This window comes from Gekko japonicus, unplaced genomic scaffold (genome assembly GCF_001447785.1).
Source record: "Gekko japonicus isolate JY-2015 unplaced genomic scaffold, Gekko_japonicus_V1.1 scaffold3766, whole genome shotgun sequence".
Lineage (NCBI taxonomy): Eukaryota > Metazoa > Chordata > Lepidosauria > Squamata > Gekkonidae > Gekko > Gekko japonicus.
The window spans coordinates 23630-47952 of NW_015169289.1; the positions used below are offsets into that span (position 1 = coordinate 23630).

At 44.5% G+C, this 24323-nt stretch overlaps 1 protein-coding gene across 1 annotated transcript in view; it reads left to right on the forward strand.

Annotated features, from left to right (window-relative positions):
• LOC107114971 (sodium channel protein type 5 subunit alpha-like) overlaps window positions 1-24323 on the forward strand; it is a 79224-nt gene that overhangs the window by 21765 nt on the left and 33136 nt on the right. The window contains exons 5-8 of the mRNA XM_015416578.1: window positions 7303-7444; window positions 15072-15172; window positions 19795-20065; window positions 23233-24312. Of these exons, the coding sequence (XP_015272064.1) occupies window positions 7303-7444; window positions 15072-15172; window positions 19795-20065; window positions 23233-24312 (1594 nt within the window). The remainder of the gene's footprint in view (window positions 1-7302; window positions 7445-15071; window positions 15173-19794; window positions 20066-23232; window positions 24313-24323) is intronic.

Genomic DNA, 24323 nt, shown 5'->3' on the forward strand with positions numbered 1-24323 from the left:
CTCCAAGACATGCTTAGTTGTAGTCAGCTGTTGTTTGGCGACCACCATGCCTTCTTTCTGCAGTAGCTGTGCGGCATACAATTTATCTTCAGGCAGATGTACCAAGAGTTCGGACATCTGTTCCCACAAAGAATATTTGTACCTACTCATACATGCCAGGTAGTTTGATGCTTTCACAGCCAACGCTCCAGTTGAGTAAAAGCGGCGGCCAAAGGCGTCTAACTTTTTGCCTTCCCTGTCAGCGGGTGTTGAAGTCGACTTTTTGGACTTTGACGACGAGGTGACCACCAAGGAGTTAGGTTGTGGGTGAGAAAGTAGAAATTCAGCCTCTGGTTGCTGAATCCGATACATATGGTCTAACCTTTTACTAGAGACGGGGGCGGACGACAGTTTTTGCCAAGGGGTTTTTGCATCTTGTAATAAGACGGATGACATAGGCAATTCGACAATTGAAGACGTGTCCAATTGGACGATATCATAGAGAGAATCTGTAGACTGTGGGTCCTTTTGGACAATTGACAGTCCCAATGCATGGGCCATTCTCTTCATGAGGTCGGTGTATGTAGACAAGTTATCCGATGGGGATATCGGAAGATTCTGAAAGACATCGGTATTGGGAGACGAGTTATCCGGCGACGTTGGAGGTTCGGAGGGATCGGACTCGGACTCGGAGGGCTCGGAGGAATCAGGTTTGCCTGCCGGGACAGGCAAAGCAGGTTGACGAGGGGCTGGCGCAGGCGGCTGGACTGGTGCAGCCGGTGTGTGCTCCAGACGTTCACTCGGAGGAGGACGGGGTTGGACGGTATATGTTCCCGACAGTGGAACATTGTCCGGTTGGGGAGGACGGGAGACCGTAGCGGATGGTCTAGACTGCCTCGGAGAACGAGATCTGTGGGACGATCGACATGAGTATCTGTCCCAATCAGCGTAACCCGCAGAATTGAGCCAAGGCATAGGCGGGTGGTAAGGACCATAAAGGTAACGGAATTGCCTCTCATCCCACGACATCGGAGGTGGCATATAGGACCTCGGGGAACAACTCCTCGACCTCAGACATCGCGGGGACCAATTTGACGGAAGAGCATATGTGCCTCTTCTGCAATCAAAGGCGTCGATATCGACAGACTCAGGCAGTAAACAGGGAGGACGACGCTCTGCGCTGGATCTTGAGCATCGATGCCGACGGCTGTCAGTGTTGGGGGGCTCTGAGATGATCGAAGCCGACGAGCTCATTGGACCAGGGGAAAACTCCGCACCCAACTGGTGACTTACGAGATCCGTTTGGTCGACATCGGACAAGGCTGTCTCCACCTGATGGTCTGGAGAATCTAGCACAAGTACCGTAGCCTGAGACATGAACTGGTTCACTGGTATCGAGTCATTCGGTGTCGAACCAGTCAGTATGGAAACAGTCGACGGTGGCGGAGGGGCTGGAGCCGCTGTCACAGAGTCCTTAGCAGGCTTCACAGCCTTGACCAACTTGTGCGTCGTCACCACCGGCTTGGACTTCTTGGCCTTCCCAGAAGGGGTTGACGCTGTGGAAGGAATGTTTGGTACCTTAGATTTCGACTTCGATCTGTCGGTATCGGAAACTGCTTTAGCCCTTGACGTCGACGGTTTCAGCGCCGATGTATCGGTGGTGGAAGACATAGTTACTGATGAAGTGACCGGCGGGTCAGCCATCGGTTGGAGCGCTTTTTCCAGGAGGAATACCTTTAAGCGTGCTGCTCTATTCTTCCTAGTTTGATTTGAAAATTGAGCACAATGTTCACAGGAATCTGTATTGTGAGTTTCTCCAAGACAAAAAATACAGTACTTGTGACCATCCGGAGGAGCCAATTTACTCCCACAACTTCGGCAACGATTAAAAAATCCCCACTTCTTCGATTTTTTTGCCTTTTTCTCCATAGACTGAGATGTTAACAGTATAAACGGCAAGGGGGGGGGCAATGGCCCGAAGGCCTGAGGTAATTTTACCTCAGACGACAAAAAAACAAAAAACTCTCCTTTTTTTTAAACAAGAGAAAGATATGCTGAACTAAAACTGAGAGAAAAAACAAGAGCTAATTGCGAAAAAGCGACCAAAAACAGCGAACCGACCAGACCTCTAGAAGAAAGGTCTGCTCAGCGCGGCAGTAAGGAAAGAACTGGCAGGATGTCTGTGCCCGTCCCTCTGGGCATGCGCAGTGGGGCTCCTGCGCATGCCCAGAGGGGCTGGGCGCGAAAATCCTTTGTAAAGAGCTTGCTACAGCACCGGCAGATCCAGCGCAGGCGCACTAGATCCCATTGGTGTGAAGCACAGAGACCACGAAGAAGATCATAACCATCCTCCATGTCTCCGCTCTGAGACTATCGATACCGATGCTCGAGGCTATATAGACCCATCTAGTAGACGAGCTGCTGCTTTCTCTCCCAGACGTCCATGGTCGAGAAGTCGATCTCTTTCTACTCCCTCCACCGCCGATGTCGTGGAACGAGTGTCAGCTGCGATACCTTTATGGGGCATATCCACCATCTATGCCTTGGTTAACGCCTGCTGATTATTCCGATTGGGACTGTTACTCCATCTGATCCGTCCATCGGTCGAGGTCACCTCATAGAGCAAAACTGTCTGCTTCTCTGTCACGTCCACCTACTGTCGATCCGCCCCACCATTCTTTGGAGCCAAATCGTCCGCTCAACCCTCCTGTCATTCCAAACCCTGTGACTCCCGTCGTCTCACCTAAGCAACTAGCTTGCCCGCAGGACACATCTGCCCAAATGGAACATCAAGACTCGTCGGAAGATGTCGACACTGATTCTGATACTGAGGCTTCAGAGGTTCACATCTCTCCCGACCATAAGTCCCCTACACAGGACGTTACTGAGGACATACCTATATCACCTTCAGATAACCTAACGTCTTATACGGATCTCGTAAAGAGAATGGCCGACTCCTTGGGGCTCTCGGTAGTCCAGCAACAACATCAAACATCAGACACTGTTGACATTGTTCAACTTGATGTCTCTTCCACATTGGCATTGCCTATGTCTTCTGTTCTGCTCCAGGCAGCTAAGTCGCCATGGATGAAACCGTCTTCTGCGCCAGTCTCCGCGAAGAGGTTGGACCATATGTATAGGGTTCAGGATACGGAAGCAGAATTCCTCTTTTCCCATCCTCAGCCTAATTCTATGGTTGTTACATCATCCTCCAAGTCCAAAAGGTCACATGCCGCCCCTTCAGATAAGGAAGGAAAAAAATTGGATGCCTTTGGCAGGAGAGTTTATTTCACGGGAGTGCTGGCAGTCAAAGCCTCCAACTACCTGGCCTGTTTGAGCTGCTACCAATATACTCTTTTGGAATGGTTCTCAGATCTACTCAGTCACCTACCAGATGACAAACTACAAGCGGCCAGAGTCATACAGACAGAGGGCATGGTATTGGTTAACCAGCAATTCAATACCACCAAACACGTCCTTGAAGCATCTTTGAGACAAATGGCCTCTGCAATAGCTCTCAGGAGACATTCCTGGCTCAGAAGCACTAACTTACCAGTGGATACTAGAGCCTACGTAGAAGACCTACCCTTTGATGGCCTAGGGTTGTTTAATACCACAACCGATTCCGCTCTGCAAGAGCTAGACAAAAGTATAAAGGCTTCCCGGGCTTTAGGAGTCTCATCCTCTGGGAGACAACAGCATCGTCCCCGCACCTGGTCAAGATCATGGCAGAGGCGCATGCCTACCCATCAATCTTCAGATGCACGTTGGAGGCCGAGATCATCTTCTGGAGGCCAGAAATCCGCCTTCCAAAGACCCAAATTTGGTTCAGGCCAGCAGGCCTCACGCCCAAAACAGTCTAAACCTTCCAAGCAAAGTTTTTGAGTTCCCTGGCACCGAGTCAGCAATTACACCTGTCACCCTTTCTACAAGCCTGGCATCACATCACCTCGGATGATTGGGTACTTACTATCTTGTCCTGAGGTTACAAAATCGAATTCATCCAGAACCCCAATACATCAGTCGTCGTATCCACGCCCCCTTCCCCACCTCTTCTCGAGGAGGTCTCCGTCCTTCTGCAGATGGGAGCCATAGAGCTTATACCATTGCACCTCCATGGGACGGGATTCTATTCCCGATACTTCACGGTCCCGAAGAGAGACGGGGGCGTTCGACCCATATTAGATCTCAGGGAGTTGAACCGTTATGTGGCGTGTCACTGCTTCCTCATGGTGTCACTTCAACAAAACCTGCCACTCTTTTGCAGACACGTCTGGATGGCCACCCTTGACCTCCAAGACACATATTTCCATATCACTATCCATCCCTCCCACCGCCAATACCTACGCTTCATTTTCAGTATATGGCCCTTCCATTTGGCCTCTCCAGCGCACCGAGGGTCTTTACAAAAACCATGATTGTGGTTGCAGCTTTCCTCCGTCTCCGGGGAATCTCAATCTACCCCTACATAGACGATTGGCTTCTGGTGGCATCTTCCAAAGTCGCCCTAGTCTCAAATGTCGCAGAGACCCTGATGCTACTGCAAAGCCTGGGCCTTTGGGTCAACGAACAGAAATCTCATTTGTTTCCAGCCCAGCGCATACAATACATCGGTGCGATACTAGATTCACGGGCATGCATGGCTTACTTGCCCAGCGACAGGGCAGCAGATATCATCTCCCTCGCCACCGTCGTTCGCTCCCAACCTTCCGTTACCGCCTTCCAGGTCCAGGGACTGCTCGGCCTAATGGCAGCTACTATGTCGGTTCTCGTCTTTGCCAGGTTAAAATGTGCCCCTTACAACTTTGGTTTCTCTACAACTTCAACATGTCGAAAAACGCACACACTGTTGTCCTATCCCCTCTACCCAGTGTACATGACTCTTTACTCTGGTGGACTGTCCCTTCAAATATTTTGCAGGGAGCACCCTTTCACCCTCCTTCACCGGAGGTCACCTTGACTCCCAATGGGATGGGGTGCCCACTCCATGGGGCTGTCTGTTGGGGACAAATGGGACACGCATACGAGGAGAAAGCACATAAATTTCCTCGAATTCCTGGCCATAAAACATGCTGTCACCTCCTTCCTCCCTCTACTCAAGAGAAAATGTGTCACAGTCCTGACGGACAACACCACAGCACTGTCGTATATAAACAGGCAGGGAGGCACGGTTTCCCAACGACTATGCAACCTTGCCATCCAGTTGTGGGAGTTGTGCATCGGCAACACATATTCCTAGTGGCCACTCACATCCCGGGCCACATGAATGTACAGGCAGACCATCTAAGTCGAGCCGGACTCAGCCTGCACGAGTGGGGGATGAACTTAGAATACCTCCTCCCACTTTTCCACAAGTTGGGGTCTCCCCAAGTCGATGTATTTGCAGACAGAAACAACAAAAAATGTCACCTATTCTGCAGTCGAGGCGGCAAGGACCCTCACTCGCTGGGGGACGGTCTCCTCTACCCTTGGTCGTCAGGACGCCTTTACCTGTTCCCCCCCCTTACCTCTAATTCTGAGAGTGGTCTGCAAGATACTCAAGGACAATGCGGACTGCATCCTAGTAACACCCTGGTGGCCAAGACAACCTTGGTTTTTGATGGTCCTAGAGCTGACTCAAGGGATATACCATCAGTTCCCCCCAGCTCCAGACCTCCTTCTCCTCTCAGACTCCCCCATCCTACACCACAATGTCCCACAGTTGAAGCTGACGGCATGGCGGATACCACCACAGGCTTCTCCTCCCGTGTAGTTAATGTCCTCCTGAATTCCAGGAAGCCAACCACACGGAAGTCCTATGACTATAAGTGGAAGAGATTCTGTTCCTTTTTGGGCAATGACGCCACTCGAGCCACCTCTGCTGGCCTCAACGCAGTCTTTCGTTTCCTACTTTCCTTAGCTGACTCGGGACTTTCCCATTCGTCGTTAAAGGTTTACCTGGCCGCATTATCGGCTTGCCATGTTCCAGTTGAAGGATGTACTTTGTTCTCACATCCAATTTCGAAACGGTTTTTAAAAGGTTTACTACACCTGTATCCTCCTGTCAAAACTTCAGTTGCTCCCTGGGATCTTCCTCTGGTTCTACGCTAGCTCCACGAGGAAGTCTTTCAAGCCACTTGCAACATGCGAACTCAAACTCCTGGCGTGGAAAATGGCCTTTTTAATTGCCATCACCTCTGCTAGGTGAGTGGGACAGATACTGGCCTTCTGGCACGACACACCATATCTGTCATTTCTGCCAGACGGAGTCTGCCTCGTCCCGGACATCTCCTTCCTGCCGAAGGTGGTGTCAGAGTTCCACCTGCAGGCCGAGGTCTTCCTCCCAGACTTTTTTCCAAACCCTACGTCAGCGGAGGACAGACTGCTACACACTCTGGATGTCAAGCGATCTCTCTTGTTCTATCTGCAGAGAACGCATCCAACTAGACGAGATCCTCAGCTCTTCGTCTCATACGCTTCGGCACGGCTGGGCAGTCGCATCACGGCACAACACCTATCAAAGTGGATTGTAGGTCTAATCCAACTCTGCTACCTACTAGCCAAACAGCCATTGCCTGGCCCTATCAGAGCTCACTCCACCAGGGCTGTTGTGACTTCCATTGCCTTCCTCCAAGGAGTGCCACTGCTGGACATTTGTAAAGCTGCTATATGGGCCACGCCAAACACCTTTATCAGGCACTACTCCCTAGACGTCAGTACGAACACTGGTACCATCATGGGATGTCACATCCTGTCTTCGGCTACGCAGTAAAAGACCTGCCAGCACCCACCTCCAGGTAAGCTACTGCTTGCTAATCTCCCATGGGTGTGAAGCACAGAGACCACGTCGAAGATAAACAGGTTGCTTACCTGTAACTGATGATCTTCGTGGTCATCTGTGCATTCACACCACCCGCCCTCCTTCCCCGCTGCTGTCAGCTGCTATGTTTTTGGATAGAGGTTGATTTGCAGCGGTATTTTGAAGGAACTGGCGGGATGTCCACGCCCAACCCTCTGGGCATCCGCAGTGGGGTTCCTGCGCTTGCCTGAGGGAATGGGCGCGAAAATCCGTTGAAAGAGCTTGCTACAGCACCGATCGATCCAGCGCGTGCACACTAGATCCCATGGGTGTGAATGCACAGATGACCACTCGAAGATCATCAGTTACAGGTAAGCAACCTGTTTTTCTTATGCGGCTAGCTTGTTTTTATGACTTGTTTTTAATATTCATAATTTTTATATCTTTTTTTGATTTCACTATATTTTTATTGAGAACTGACAAGTTACGTACTTACCTTTGTTTCTATGTAACCACATGATTCTTTCCTTTCTGCTTTATTTCAGGATGGTGGAGAGCCATGCTTTGAAAAAAATAAGTATGCATACCTCTACTTTGTGGCCTTTATCATATTTGGATCTTTCTTCATGCTGAACCTCTTCATTGGAGTTGTTATTGACAATTTTAACCAGCAAAGGAAAAAGATAAGTAGCATATATAAGAACATAAGAGAAGCCAATGTTGGATCTGGCCAATGGCCCATCCAGTCCAACTCTCTGTCACACAGTGGCCAAAAATACCAGGGGCCATCAGGAGGTCCATCAGTGGGGCCAGGACAGTAGAAGCCCTCTCACTGTTGCCCCCCCCCCAAGCACCAAGAATACAGAGCATCACTTGCCCCAGCCTGAGAGTTACTCTCTATACCTTGTGGCTAATAGCCACTGATGGACCTCTGCTCCATATGTTTATCCAATTCCCTCTTGAAGCCGTCCACGCTTGTAGCTGCCACCACCTCCTGTGGCAGTGAATTCCATGTGTTCATCACTCTTTGGGTGAAGAAGGACTTCCTTTTATCCGATCTAACCTGACTGCTCAGCAATTCCATTGAGTGCCCACGAGTTCTGGTATTGTGAGAAAGTCAGTGAGTGCCCACGAGTTCTTGTATTATTGAATCATAATAATCCATAAAGTGATCTTCAGGAGAGATCCAAGATGTTGGTAGCAGTTGTTTGCTGGAGCAGTGTTCGTTAGCTTGCTGAGTTAGTTGGCTTCTTGGCAGTGATAAACTGAGAAGACTGAACTTCCATGCCTGTGGTCAAACTCTTTCAGGGGCAGATGGTGGAAGTAGGGCCCCGGATCACCACAGAAGTCTGTCATCTGTGTGGAATGGGGGGGGGGGGACGGACGGACGGACAAAAGACAGTCCTCTTGTAAGAATGAATTGTTTCCTTTAGTCCATGGGAGTTTATGGTGTGAAGGATGAATTATATTATTTGATCTTGAAGAAGCTTTGTGGCCTACTGCAGTATGCAAGAGGCTGGAAAGTTTGTTGTTTTTTTCTTTCCTGTAGGGGGTTGAATTATGTATTGTAGATAGCTTGCCTTTTCTTTTTTAAAACCCTGTCAAGACCAATGTTGTGTGAAGGGTTGGTCCTTCCTACAGGAGTCCAGTTCAGAGAGGTCTTTCTTGATTCCTTACAGCCAAACAAGATGTGATGGTGTCCCCGTATCTGACATTTGGATGATAAAATGGCTAGTTTAAAAATGCCAGGAGGGATTAATCCTATCATTCAGAGGGCCCCCCCATGCCTTTTCAAAAGTCAAAACAGCTGGAGGGGGGTGCATTTCATCCCTTGAAAAGTCATGGGAGGGAGACAAGAACGCTTCACTCCTCCGTGCTGTGGGCCTGATCAATATCAGTTTGGTGTAGTGGTTAAGCGTGCAGACTCAAATATGCAAGGACAGGGTTTGATTCCCCACTCCTCCACTTGCACCTGGCTGGATGACTTTGGGCAAGCCGTAGTTATTTTTTTTTTTGGTCAAGACACTTTTTATTTTCTTAATATATTTCATATATTCAAAACAGCTTTCTTATAATCAGTTTCCCTTCCCCCTCCCTCCTCTCCAGTGGCTTCCCGCAATGCGTTTCCCCTGTGATCCAAAAGTCTTATACATTCCAAGATAACAATCTTATGCTTAATATTGATCTAAACAAAGTAAATTTAGTTTTACATCCCAGTTTTTTTCTAAATAAATCTTGAAGTCATCCCATTCTTCAAAAAATTCTTGGTCTTCTTTGTTGTTTAATTTTCTTGTTATTTTATCAATTTCTGCCATGAACAGAACTTTTTGTATCCAATCTTCTATTTCTGGTATTTTCTCTTGTTTCCAACATTGTGCATAAACCATTCTCGCAGTTGTTATTAAATACCAGAATAGAGTCTTTTTCTTCACATTTAGTTCTTCCATTTTAAGTCCTAAAAGCAGAATTTCCGGTGCTTTTTTAAAGGAAAGTTTTAGTATTTTTCGCATTTCTCCGTGGACTTTAGTCCAAAAGTCAATAGCTTTATCACAAGTCCACCACATATGGTAAAATGAGCCCTCATGCTTCTTACATTTCCAACATTTACTAGACATATTCTGGTTCATATTTGCTATTTTCTTAGGCCGTCATGTACCATCTATACATCATTTTATAACAGTTCTCTCTTACATTGGTACACGTCGATATCTTAATAGAATTTTTCCACAAATATTCCCACGAATCTATTGTCACTTCCTTATTCATGTCAATTCCCCATTTTATCATTTGTTCTTTTACAGTTTCATCTTCCGTATACCATTTCAACAAAATTTTATACATCTTAGAAAACATTTTTCCCCCTCCAACCTCCCAAACAGTTTCCAATTCATTTTTTTCCTCCCCAAAACCAAAATTTTTCTTGTCTGCTTTGAAAATGTCATTAATCTGCAAATATTTCAGCCAAACATACCTATATTGCAGTTCATTCTGCTTTTTCATTACCCATTCTGTTCCCTCCTTTTTAATTAAGTCTCTGTACGGCAACCAATCTTTGCCTTGCTGTCTTGAGTACGGCGTCAGTACTTCTGCTGGTACAATCCAAAGTGGTCTTTCCTCACAAAATAATCTTTTATATCTCGTCCAAATCGCAAATAATGCCTTTCTCACCAAGTGGTGTACAAAGAAACTGTCCATCTTAGATTTTCCATACCATAAATAAGCATGCCAACCAAACCTACAATCATGACCCTCTAAAGTTAGCAGTTTTTTGTTCTCCAGACTCACCCATTGTTCCAGCCATGTTAAACAAACTGCTTCGTAGTATAGTCTTAGGTTTGGTAGCTGCATACCTCCTCTTTCTTTGGCATCGCATAAAATTTTCATTTTAATCCTCGGCTTTCTGCCTGCCCAAACAAATTTTGAAAGTTCTTGCTGCCATTTGTTCAGCATGTCTGTCTTGTTCAATATTGGAATAGTTTGGAATAAAAACATCAGTCGTGGTAGGACATTCATTTTCACTACAGAGATTCTGCCCATCAGGGATAAGTTCAATTTATCCCATTTCTTAAAATCTTGAGTTAACTTATTCCACAGTTTCTCATAATTATTTTTATAAAGATCAACATTTTTCACAGTTAACTCAATTCCCAAATATTTTGTCTTTTTTACAACCTCACATTGTACCAGTTCTTGCAATTCTAGTTGTTTCTTTTTGGTCATATTCTTGCATAATAGTTTAGTTTTATTTTTATTCACGTAAAACCCTGCCTTTTCGCCAAAGTCATTTATTTTTTGAAATAACATCGGAAGTTCTTCAATCGGATTTTCCACTATAAACATCACGTCATCTGCGAATGCTCTATATTTATATTTATAACCTTTGTGATTCAATCCTTTAATTTCTCCATCTTCCTGAATTTTTTGCAGTAATACTTCCAAAACCCAGATGAATAACAATGGTGAAAGTGGACAACCTTGTCTGGTCCCTTTTTGTACTTGAAAGTGATCTGTTAGCTCTTTATTTACATTCAATTTTGCTTTTTGTTCTGAATAGATCGCTTCAATAATGTTGCTAAAATGTTGCCCAACTTCAATTTTGTTCATCATTTGAAACATAAAGTCCCAATTTAAGTTATCGAATGCTTTTTCCGCATCCACAAACAAAAAAGCCACTTCTTTCTCTGGGTGTTTTTCATAATATTCTATTGCGTCCATAACCATTCTTAAGTTGTCCCTTATTTGTCTTTTGGGTAAAAAGCCCGCTTGATCCTCAGATATTACCACTTTCAAATGGTTTTTCACCCTTTCTGCTATAACTTTGGCAAAAATCTTGTAGTCATTATTCAAAAGCGAAATCGGTCTATAATTCTTAACATTAGTTAGGTCTTGTCCTTCTTTTGGTATCAACGATATGATTGCTTCTTTCCACATCTCAGGGATTCTCTTGGTATCTCGTATCGCATTGGATAAAGTTTCCAGGGCCGGAACTAATTCTTCTTTTAGTATTTTATAAAACTTAGCAGTAAATCCATCCGGACCTGGTGCTTTACCCAGCTTTGTTTCCTCTATTGCTTTAATCAATTCTTCTTTTTGAATCCGACCATTCAATACATCCTTGACTTCGCTTTGTATCTTTGGCAGCGGTATAGTGTCCAAATATTTCTTAATCTTTTCCAAATCAATTTTTGTCCTTTGGAAGAGTTTCGCATAATATTTGAAGAAACTTCTTTTTATTCCATTAGAGTCAACGAATTCTTTTCCTTGTTCCACAGTTTTAGAGATTAGTCTTCTTTCTTTCCTGTTTTTTAATTGCCAAGCCAAATACTTCCCCGGCTTATTTGCCCCTTCAAAAGATTTCTGTTGAAGTTTTTTCAAATTCCAATACAATTCTTGGTTCAAAATTACGTTCAATTGTTCTCTCAGTAATTGTAATTCTCTAATAATTGTCTTTTTCCCGGGTCTCTTCTTGAGTTTCGCCTCTTTTTGCGTTATTTTCTCCAACACTTCCTTCTGTTTTTAAAAATTCTCTTTCTTTTGCCTCGCATTTTGCGAGATGAGGATTCCTCTCATCACTGCTTTGTATGCGTCCCACACCACCTGTATAGGAGTTTCCTGATTTAAGTTTTGTTGAAAGAAAAGTTTTGTTTCTTCCTTCAAGAAATCTACAATAAATTTCTTGTCCAACAAATCTTCATTTATTCTCCAAAGAAATTGCTTGTTCTTTTCCTTTGAACTCCACAACAGTGGGTTATGGTCCGAAAAACTTTTGGGCAAAATCTCAATTTTATGCATTTTAATTGATAGCTCCTCAGACATCCAAATCATGTCTATCCTGGAAAAGGAACAATGTCTGTTAGAATAGAAGGTGAAATCCTTTTTAGTAGGATTCCACCATCTCCACACATCTTCCAATTTTTCTTGCTTTACTAATTTGAAAAAGTTCTTTGGCAATTTTCCACTATTTTCGTTGCCCTTTTGGGGTTGTCTATCCAAAATATCAATTGTTCCATTAAAGTCTCCGGCAAGTATTACTTGCTCATATACTTGCCGTTGAAGTTGCTCTGTCAAATCGTTGAAAAATTTTTCTTTTGCTCCGTTGGGTGCATAAATATTCACTACCAATGTCTTTTTCTGTTGCATCATCACTTCTACACCCACATATCCTCCCTCTAAGTCTTTAAAAATTTCTTTTGGTTGTAGTTCTGTTTTTACATAGATCACAACTCCTTTCTTTTTATTCACCGCCAGAGAGTAAAATTCTTCTCCAAGTCTTTTATTTATTAAATATTTTGCATCTTGTCTTTTAATATGAGTTTCTTGCAAACATATCACGTTACATTTTTGTTTTTGTAGCCAATGGTTAACTCTTTTCCTCTTATTAGGAGAATTCAGTCCATTTACATTCAATGATAACAGCTTATAATCCATTGCACAATTTTATATTTCTTCAAAGTCGTCTGAATTGTCCGACTTAAATTTATAAAGATCTTCCACTGACTTAATCACTATTCTTCCTCCTTTGTAGTTGAAAGATAGACCTTGCGGTATTTCCCACCTAAATCTGATATTCATGGTCTTCAGTTTGTCTGCCAATGGTTTGTATCTTCTTCTATCTTGTAAAATTGTTCTTAGGAGTTCTCTCATTATCATTATTTTGTTGCCCTCAATCTCAAATGGTACGGTGAATTGCTTCTTAAAAATGTCTTCTGTCGTTGTTCTTGTCAAAAATTGTACAATGACATCTCTGGGTAAATTCTTCTTTTCCGCTATTCTGGAGTTCACTCTGTAGATTAAATCAAACTCCTGATCCATATCTCCCTCATCCTCTTCTAAGTAAACTGTTATTGCTTTCTTCATTACATCTCTGATGTTTTCGTCTTCTTTTTCTGCAATCCCTTTGAATCTTAGATGAGTTTGCATTCGTCTGAACTCCATCATTACTTCTGATCTCCTAAATTGCTGTGTCAGTAAATCATGCTTCTTTTCCGTCTCTTGTATCTTCTCTTCCATCTCTGTTGATTTGGTTGCAGTAACTTGCATTTCCTTCTTGACTTCTTCTACTTCTGTCTTCATCTGAGTTACTTCTGTTGTCACCAAGTCTTTTAGTGCGGCTATATTCTTCTCCTGGGCTTCTTCCAGATGTTTCAGGTGCATTTGCGTTTGTTTTTCTATTTGCTTCTCAAGTTGCTTTTCTATCTGAGTTCCCATCAATTGAATTGCCTCAGTCATTCTTTTTTCCATTGCCTCCATTGCGGCTTGCCACTCCTTCTTTTCCTTACTTGCCATCTTTGGTGTTGTGGTTGAAGCTGTCCTTGGTCTTAGTGCTGAGGCTTCAGATGCTGCTGAGCCAGTTCTTGTCCTTCTCATCTCCGTTTTGTCGTTTTACACTACAATCCTCAAAAGTGAAATCCAACAGTCTTGTTCGAAACTTTATAAGTGCCTAAACGTGTCCCCTTACTTTCGCCTTCCTCTGTCACTTATAAAGTTAATAAAAAAGCAATTCAAAGTTGAGTCCTCCTCAAAATGTCGGGCACAAAGTCTCTATGGTTTTCTGGGTAGAGTAGGTCTGTTTCCGCAGTTCCGGGTCCCGTCTATGCGCATCCACGCACATCCGGTTCCTCACCTTAATATCTCTGATCACCTTCCGGTCTCCAGAGTCTCGTCTAGACTTCACCCTCTCTGGTTGGTCTCCGTCGGAAGGTTTTCTCTCTTACACCGACCCTTTTCTTCCCGCGATACCTCTCGTCAGTTTCGTTTTCGACTATGCGCTCATCTCAAACTAGCCACAGGAATGTTCACCAATATTGTTTTTCCGCTTTTAAAAGTCTAAAAACAACTCAGATTTTTTCCGGAATTAATCACTGGAATAATTAGCTTGCTACCCGCTCAACCGCTCGTTCAGATTTAAATCACAGTACAGTCTCGGTAAGCGGAATGTCTTTGTTATCTAGCTTGCTTATCTTGGGTTGTGCATTGCTTCTTTTCAATCACTCATGTTTCCCCTTGTTAAAGAAATCGGCTGACGACGGATTTATGCTGGTATCCCAACTCGATCGGCTCTTGGAGTGCTGCTTGGCATTCACCCTCTTCGGGGGAGGAGATCAAAGCCTGATAAAAGCTTCTTCCGAAGCTCAATCAAGCCAATCTCAACTCCCGCTTGGGTACTGCTGCCTGCTGGACGCCCCCCCTCTCTGGGAGGCATTGCGTTGGGCTGGAAACAGCCCAAACTGTCAAAAGAAGCCGTCGACCACCCCGCAGAATCGCGGGAGTGCTTTAATTCGCCATCTTAGCACGACTGGAAGCCGTAACTCTGGGCAAGCCGTAGTTCTGATAAGAGCTGTTCTTGAAAAAGAGCAGTTTCTGTCAGAGCTCTCTCGACCCCACCTCCCTTACAGGGTGTCTGTTGTGGGGAGGGGAAGGGAAAGGAGGTTGTAAGCCGCTCTGAAACACTTTTGGGTAGTGAAGGGCGGGGTATAAATCCAATCTCTTCTCTTCTCCTCTTCTTCTCTTCTATTTGGCCCTAGCAGCATTTTTAAATCGGCCATGTTGAACTTTAAAATAATGGTGGCATCCACATGCCGGACATGGGATTTAGCTTAGCCTTTAACAGCCCATGAAAAGCTCTGGGGAAACTTGGGTAATGAGAGAAACTAACAACTCCCTTACTCTGAGCCTCCCACCCCACCGAAAGCTTCAATACAATAAAATTATGGTTTGTGAACAGATTTATTGTAGTGTTTGAATTCATACTTTGGTTTCTTTAGGCAGAAAGGTACATTAAAATGTTATAGCAGTGTTATTTCCTTATACCTAGGTGGAGAACTCATTTTTTTGTCAGAGGATCAGAAGAAATATTATAATGCACTGAAAAAACTTGGTAACAAGAAACTACAGAAGCCTATTCCACGACCACACGTAAGACCATCACAAATAAAATAGCATTTACTTTTACTATTGTTAGAGTTAGCTGTTAATTGAGACTTTCAAAAGCCAAATTATTTCATGTGAAATAGATTTGCCCTTGGAAATTCAAAATTGTTTATTCTAATAGGATTACTGTTTGTAAGATTATGTGGAATCTATGTATATGGCCGGGTTAGTGCAGAAGAAAAGGAGTCTTTAAACATATGCTTATTTGATTTGGAGCTGAGAAGGGCTTTTACTGCCCTAAGGTTCCACGACATACCCTCAATGGTTTGTATTGGCCGCTTTCGGGGTGTCCCTGCCGCCTCCAGAATATGCCTCTGTGGTATGAGTGAAGTGGATGATGTCGAGCATTACATTCTGAGATGTTCATGGCACGAATCACTTAGGCAAAGGTTTATTTATCCTATTGTACCTCTGTATAATGGAATTTCAGAGCAGGATTTGACCGTTTTCTTGCTCTCTGATATTGATGCACATGTTACTAGCAGAATGGCTTTGTTTGCACTGGCGGCAAAAAAGATAAGACTGGGTCTAGGACTTACTGTAAGTTACTGATGTATACTGTTGGTTGTGCTTTGATTTATTTTGTGTTGTTATGGCCAGTGGCTAAAACAATAAACTAAACTTCAGATGGTAATTTGATTTGGCTTGTTTTCACAAGAACCATTACAAATCAAAGGAATGACATTTGTGTAGTCCTATTTGACATCAATAAACATTAGTTGTGACTGTCCTAGAATGAGTGCTCATGACACTGATTCATAGAGTTTCTTAAAAGAAGGGAATACATAGAGAGGTGTCAAAATCTGAATGCTCCCTGTTTACATGGAGAACATTATGGGTAATCATAAATACACATTGACTCTGAACTTTGTGATGTTATTTCCTAAACACCAGTATTAGGTATACTAGTCAGTATCCTACTACTCGTTTGCGGAAGATGCATGGAGTTGTCCCACCCTCCTCTGCAGCTTTCTCTAGGCCCTGGAAGATCATTCCTGGGGATCAGAGGTTCTGTACAGAAGATCAGCTGTGAGGGTTGGTGGGCTGGAATGAGGAGGGACAAAGGGAGGAAATCCCCCCACACACACCTGTGGAGCTGCACTTGCGGAAGAGGAAGGAGGAGCTATTTCAGCTCCTCATCTTTCATCATTCTGATACCTCCCAACCCTTGTGGCCATTCCTAAGTGCAGGTCCTGTGACCCTGGGATTGATCTTTCTGTTGGAAGTACCAGATGCGATGTCCCTGTGTCTCAGGCCGATTCTGCACCCATCTGTTTCCTCGCAGTTTTTCCACAGCCATGGTGGGAAATTAATCTTCCTCTATACTGCATGCTGCTTTTACTTTCTTTGTTCATCGGGTTTTATGGTACTTTCTGCATAGATTTATGGCCATTCAGGGGGGACCGCAGTCAGTATGGGCATTGCTCTGGGGTATCTGAATGTGGTTTTGAGGGGCACTTTTTCCTTCCTCTGCTTCCGATTCAAAGGGAACAATAAGCAGACAACTGAAGACTCTGGGGCAAGTGATGCTCTGTCATCTTGGTGCTTGGGGGGTCAACAGTGGGAGGGCTTCTAATGTCCTGGCCCCACTGGTGGACCTCCTGATGGTACTGGTATTTCTGGCCACTGTGTGATACAGAGTGTTGGACTGGATGGGCCTTTGGCCTGATCCAACATTGGAATCTCTTATGTTCTTATGACATGACTTCATTGACTCCATCAGTTCCCCTGCCCCTATTTCCCCCTCTGTATTTATCACCTCACCATGAATTACTTGGCTCAGGGGGCTAATGACCACTGAGGCAAGTACTGACACAGGAAAATCTTCACACCAATGCAAATTCGAGCAAGCATTGAAACAAAATAGATGGCAAGCTGACACTAACCAGTGCAGAAACCAGGATCCAAGGCAATGCAATGAAAAGAGATACTCCGAGGCAAGGGGAAAGCAGGTCGAGTGCTGATAAAAATGTGGAGTGAATGCCAGATGTAGAATGGACCTCAGCCTCCAGAAGCAAGTGACCACAGAGTTGCAGGCAGATAGGCAAACACTAAGCATCTTCCCATTTACTGTCACTGAGAATCCCTTTGAAGTGTAGATCAGCACTCTTTAGGGAAAGGCAACTTCTTTCCATCTCCTCTCTTTTCTTCTCTCTTCCATGCATCTCCTAGTTAGACAGCATAGGAACTGTCTCTATAGCTCGACCTCGAACTATCGAGCATATATTTCTAGAATAAAGTAGTTTATTTTGTTTCAAACTGAAACGTGGCTCTGTGTAACTTTGTAGTCCTGCAAGCGCATGCTAGATTCCAGACAAGAACTGCTGCGTTAAAGCCAAGTGCATTCTTCTAACTAAAGAAGGATCTGGACCACCAAAACCAGTACCCTTCCTAAACTTTCCAGGGATCAGAAAGGATTGTTTTCTGAAGACAAAAGAGAGGTGGGGAGAATGATGATGTAAGCTGCTTTGGGTACCCATGAGGAAGAAAGGTAAAGGTTCCCTTGCTCAAAAGCCAGTCGAATCCGGCTCTAGGTTTGCGGTTCTCATCTCCGTTTCAAAGCCAAAGAGCCAGCGCTGTCTGAAGACGTTTCCGTGGTCATGTGGCCGGCATGACTAAACACCAAGGCGCACGGAACGCTGTTACCTTCCCACTGAAGAAAAGCCAGATATAAATAAATGACACATATATTGTATGTTTATAATACAAAACATTAATACGATGACAAGATAAATAGAATAAGAAAGAAGGATAAGTACTGAAGAACAAGCGGGGACCTGTGACAGACTCACAGGAAAATGTCTCCACTGGTCACTTCTTAGTTCCCTGGCCTCTGACACACACACCCCAGTCATTCCCTCTACCCTTTCTGCTCACTGCCACCTGGCTGCTCTGCCTACCTACCCCCCTACCCTTGGAACTCCGCTCAACCCCCTACCCTAACTGCTCTGCCTACCTACCCTCCACCCTCTCTGTTCTGCCTACCTACCCCAAACCATTGATACTCCACTCCCCCCTGCACCCTTGCTGCTTTGCCTATCTACGCCTACCCTCTGCACTCTCATTGCTCTGCCTTCCTATCTATCACCCTTTTTGCTCTGCTTACCTAACCCCCCTTGGCACACACCCCCGAGCTTGGTGCTCTCCCTACCTACCCACCCTACTCCCTGCCTAGTAGCCTGATGAGAATCAAAGGGAAGGCCGATAGGGATCCTCCCCCCCCAACTTTATCCCTCCTCCCGCCATCACAGGCACAGAGCCCGGCACAGCTCCCAGTCTCCACTGCCAAGCCCACGGAGGATTCCTCTCCCCCCATGGCTGCAAGACAGCCCAACACAGCTCCCAGCCTCTGGCGCAGCACTGAAGATGGGTGAGTGGGAGCGAAGCATCCTCTTTGCCCCCACCTGCCTCTAGTGCTGATCCCCGCAGTCTCCAGGTTAGAAGCTGGTGGGGAAATTTTAAAAGGGCAGTTGAGCCATTGGCAATGGAGGTGTGCAGGTAGGTGAGGAGGCTCCTTCTCACCCCCACCACTGTAGCCGCCAGCTCAGCTGCCCTTTTAAAACCTTCCTGCTGGCTTCTAACCAGCCACACTAGTGGGAGAAGCAGTGCTGGAGCTTGGGGGGGGGGGGGAGGATCCTTCTCATGTAGCTGCGCGTCTTCAGAGCTGCTGTTCTCTGTCCTCTTCCCTTCCCCAACTGCAGCAGCACTGGTTTTGGGGTGTTTTTACCCCCATACCTTTTTATTAGAGATTTAAGATTTTTCTGCAAATTTAGTGGGGGGGGTGTGTGTGTAGAAAAATCTCTTTTCTCTCCATGTGGGCAGATGAACCCACATGGGAGTATTCGAATATATGATACTGTCTCAGTATCTGAGATGGGGTTTATTCTGGCACCAAGCTATGTCAGTTTCACACAAAAAAAGCCACTCTTAAGGTTAACACTCATCTTCTTACTTATGTGGATCTCAAGCAGAGAGCAAACAAGGTAATTTAGGCCAGGGATGGTTGTGTGATTTAAGACATGGTTTAAGAACACAAACTAGGTCTCTCAAACAGATAGGCCAAACCATGTTAACCAAATACCTGCAGGGATATTGCCTCACAACTGTGAATATGGGGAATCAAGCCCAAACCATCTATTTGTCTCCTTAAAGGAGAATTACCTCTGTGCAGGCATACATCCCTTCCTCCTGCCCTGCTGTGAACTCTCTAGAACTTTAGTTTTCTAGGGGTCTCCAACTGCGACATGGAGAGGACTGAGGGAGTAGCGCCCCTCCTTCTTGTCATGTGAGCGTTTTGCCAGGAAAGCGCCAGAAGGCGAAGGGGCACTCCTAGTCTGTTAGAAAGCTTGGGAATCTTTTCCTTGGCTGGCCTGCGACTGTGCAGTCCCCATGTGTGCCTGCACAGAAGACCACTCGATGAACAATGGTTACAGGTAAGTGCAACCTAATTTATTTTTTTTAGCAAAAGTCTCTCTCAGTCATTCATGGTAATCCCAGATGCCTCAGGGAAAAACAATTAGAGATGAGACAACTTGATTGTTACTTTTGCATTTCTTTGGAATCTCTCAATAATGCTAATGCTTGTTTTGTTCATTTGCTCATTACAGAACAAGTACCAAGGATTTCTTTTTGACTTCATAAGCAAGAAAGCATTTGAAATTTTCATTTTAAGTATCATTCTGTTAAATGTGGTGGTCATGGCAGTGGAACATGAAGGCGAAAGCGAGGAAACTAAGAGTCTTCTTTCAAATTTAAATAGAGTCTTTGTTAGCATCTTTACTGGAGAGTGTCTAATGAAAATATTTGCTTTGCGGCATTACTACTTCAGAGGTGGCTGGAACATTTTTGATTTTGTCGTTGTGATTCTTTCAATAACTAGTAAGTTTAAAAAACCATTGCCTAGTTATTGTTTCATCTAAAACTAATACTGTATTTTTCTAGTTAAGGCATCAAAAAAGGGGGTCATCTTTTTGGAATAAATTTTTAGGGGGGTTGTTCATTTCTTACATTCAGGATCATCTTCCTTTTGAGTAAGTACAGTGACAATGAAGGGATGCCGCTGCCAATAGAATACCAGGCAATGTTGGCAGTTTCAAAGTAATGTTTTTCAGGTGATTATCTCTAGGATACATGTTTAAGAGAGTACATGTGTATTTCATTGATTTGTAAAAATTTATTTACTTATTTATCTGATTAAATTTTTAGGCCGTCTTTCTCTCCAAGCAAAGCTCCAGGCAGCTTACAACAAAAAAGAACATACAATAAATAACTAAAAAAATTAAATCGTACAATAAAATATACAGTAAAAGGTAAAGGTAAAGGTTTCCCTTGCTCGAAAGCCAGTCGAATCCGACTCTAGGGTTGCGGTGCTCATCTCCGTTTCCAAGCCAAAGAGCCAGCGCTGTCCGAAAATGTTTCCATGGTCATGTGGCCGGCATGACTGGACACCGAGGCGCATGGAACGCTGTTACCATTCCCCACGAAGCGGTACCTATTTATCTACTTGCAATTTTTTGCTTTCGAACTGCTAGGTTGGCAGGAGCTGGGGCCAGAGACGGGAGCTCACTCCATCATGCAGCACTCAGGTCTCAAACTGCCGAACTACCGACCTGCAGTTCAGCGTCTTAACCACTGAGCCACCACGGCCAAAATATACAGTACATATCAACAAAATTCAAGTCATTCCAAGATGGCAAAATTTCATATTTCACAGGCCTTCTAGGGTGGGGGCTTGCGGAGAATGGAGGGTGTGAGAGTGCCAGACTACATGCTGTACTGTCACTGTCCTCAGCCGAATGCCTGGCGGAACATCTCTGCCTTACATGCCCTTTGGAAAGGTAACAAATCCCACAGGGCACAGATGTCCTCCGGCAGAGAGTTCCACCAGGTAGGGGCCAGGGCCAAAAAAGCCCTGGCCCTGGTTGAGGAAATAAGGAGGCATCCAGAGTCATTTGGAATACTGTGTGCAGTTCTGGTCACCACACCTTAAAAAGGATATTACAGCTTTGGAAAAAGTGCAGAAAAGGGCAACTCGAATGATAAAAGGGTTGGAACACTTTCCCTATGAAGAAAGGTTAAAGCACTTGGGGCTCTTTAGCTTGGAGAAACGACGACTGGGGTGACATGATCGAGGTTTATAAGATTATGCATGGGATAGAGCAGGTACGGAAAGAGGTATTTTTCTCCCTTTCTCACAATACAAGAACTTGTGGGCACTCCATGAAATTGCTGAGCAAGTGATGAGGTGCCACAGTAACCAGATTGGATGAGAGTTAAATTCTGTTGGAATAGATGAATAGACAGCTATGTCCATGGCATGCCATGCCCAGTTCTTTAGATGTGATCAAATTAACACGTCAGTCTGCAGTACCTTCAAGTATTTTCTTAAAATTGAACAATGTGAGGAAGTGTGTGCTATATTTAAATTTTAAATTCTTTACAACTATTTTTTCAACTATTATTACAATGATAATAGTTTTCACTGAATTTAAATGGCAATTATCTTTTTTACACATAACCTAATATTTCAGTTCCATTTTTTTGTTATTGAGATATAAAATTTACTTGGAGTACTTCTTAAATTTGTTTACTGAATATAGGCTGAATAAGCATGCTAAATCAGACTGTGCCTAATTTAAGGCACTGGATAGTTTCTGGGGGGAAATTGATTGCAGTCCCCCCCCCCCCCGGAAAACTGAAATGACTGCTTGAGAGGAAAATGCCCATAGCCAGCTTGGAACAGGCCCAAGTAGAAAAAAAATTAAAAACCATATACCAGAAATCAGGACTTTCTGCATTGGACTGGATCCCACACAGTTCCTATCAGGCAGAGTTGTTTTTTTACTTGGCAGGGGCGGGAAGAGGAGTGAAGCCATGCCCCTGTTCCTCCTTCAGCTGACTGGATGATTCATCTTTCCCCTCACCTTTACACAACTGAAGATCAGAAGGGATTCTCAAGCCTGCATGTTTCCCTCCCACTTTTGCTCCCTACCCTTCATGGCACACAGAAGGCAAACTCAGAGATTCTGTACTTTTGTGACTGTAGGATCTTCCCTGAATGTAGATGCTGAAAATCACCTTCAGCATCTAGGGCAAGGTATGCTGTCTTTTCAAATCAACACAAGACTGGAGATTAGGGTGAGGGGTCCAGTGAGGGGGATTTGGGTAGAAGCATGGGAGCCAGAAACTCACAATCTCACTGTGCGTGGAAATGAGGAAGAAGCACTGTCCAAGCAGCTCAGTAAAGAACACTGAAGCCACTGGCATTTTAAAATCTGGGTTATATCTGGTGTTTGAATAATATTTATTTATGTAGAACCTTATATCCTTGTTTTCTTCTCTTGGGGACCAAAATCAGTCTACCACATCGCTCTCCCATTCTCTATTTTATTCTCCCAACAAACCTTTCATGCTAGAGTGAGGATTAGAACCTGGGTCTCCCAGATCATGACCCGGAGGCAGGCAATGGCAAACCATTGCCTGGAAAACCCTACAGGGTTGCCATAAGTCAGCTGTGACTTGAGGGCACTTTCCACCACCACTCCCAGATCTTAGTGCAGCACTCTAACCACTACACAGTGCTGTCTCACACCAGCATAGCTGTCAACAGCTGGACCAAGAGCAAAACGTATATTCTTTGACAGCATCCCTGCCATTCAAGATTATGGGTCAGATGTCACACACACTACACTCTTCTTGGGAGAAGAAGAAAAAAGAATGCAGCCACAAAGGACATGGATGATAGCAGCCTGGATCTGGCCTGCTAATGCATGTGCATTCATCTCACAACTTTTTTTTTTTTTTTAAAGCTTAACAAGGAGGTGTGGGTTTCCATTCACTAACCCACCGCATGCCTGGGCAGCATAATTAGAATGCTAATTCCAAAGTGAAAGTCAGTATTTGCATTTTGGCAGAGACATGTTCAAATAGAAATGATTTTAGCAGATTCCAAGTACAGAATTAAATGTTTAATATTCTAGCCTAAACTGGAAATTCGATTCCATTGCGAGTGGATTTTTCAAAAGACATGTTTTCCTTTTGAACAGGTTTGGCAGCCTCAACACTGGAAGGCCTATTCCCTCCTACTCTACTGAGGGTCATTCGGTTGGTCCGGATCACCAGGCTGCTGAGACTTGTGAGGGGGGCCAGAGGACTCCAAACCCTTCTTTTTGCATTACTGATGTCCCTTCCTGCTCTTGCCAACATTGGGCTCCTCCTTTTCCTGGTCATGTTTATTTATGCTATTTTTGGTATGACTAACTTTGCCTGTGCGCCTTGGAAATACGGGATCGATGACACTTTCAACTTCCAAACTTTTGGCAGCAGCATGCTTTGCCTCTTCCAAATAACCACGTCCGCTGGCTGGGACGGCCTTCTCCGCCCAATGCTCGAGAGCAATAACGGCAATTGTGCTCCCAATTTACCCCTCTCACCGCAAAATGTCACCTGTGTAAACTCAGCTGTAGCAACCACTTATTTTATAAGCTACATAATTATATCATTCCTCATTGTAGTCAACATGTACGTTGCTGTCATCATAGAGAATTTTAACGTGGCCACTGAAGAAAGCACAGAGCCTCTAAACGATTATGATTTTGACGTTTTTTATGAGACCTGGGCAAGATTTGATCCTCAGGCAACTCAATTCATTACATACTCAGCACTTTCAGATTTCGCCAATTCCCTGGAGGAACCTTTACGCATCCCCAAACCCAACAAAGAACAGCTGCTCAATATGGACCTTCCTATGGTGAATGGAAATAAAATCCACTGCTTGGATGTTTTGCTCGCTTTTACCAAAAGGGTGTTGGGGCAGTCTGGGGAGATGGACCCTCTTGAATCCCAGATAGAGTCGAAGTACATGAAAGCTAATCCACAGAAGATCTCCTATGAACCCATCATAACGACTCCCAGGCGGAAGGTGGAGGAATGCGCCATCATTATCCAGAGGGCTTTCCGGGTGCAGAGTGCGCTACAGAAAGCCAGGGATGAGTCCTCTGTGAGCATCCCATTGGCAGACATTATCGAGGAGGAAGATGCCTGTGTGCTCAGGCTGAATGAAAGCGAAGGCAGTCTGTTGGATAAATGCCAGAGTCCATCTTCTATATCTATTCCTCCATCTTACAGTAATGTCACA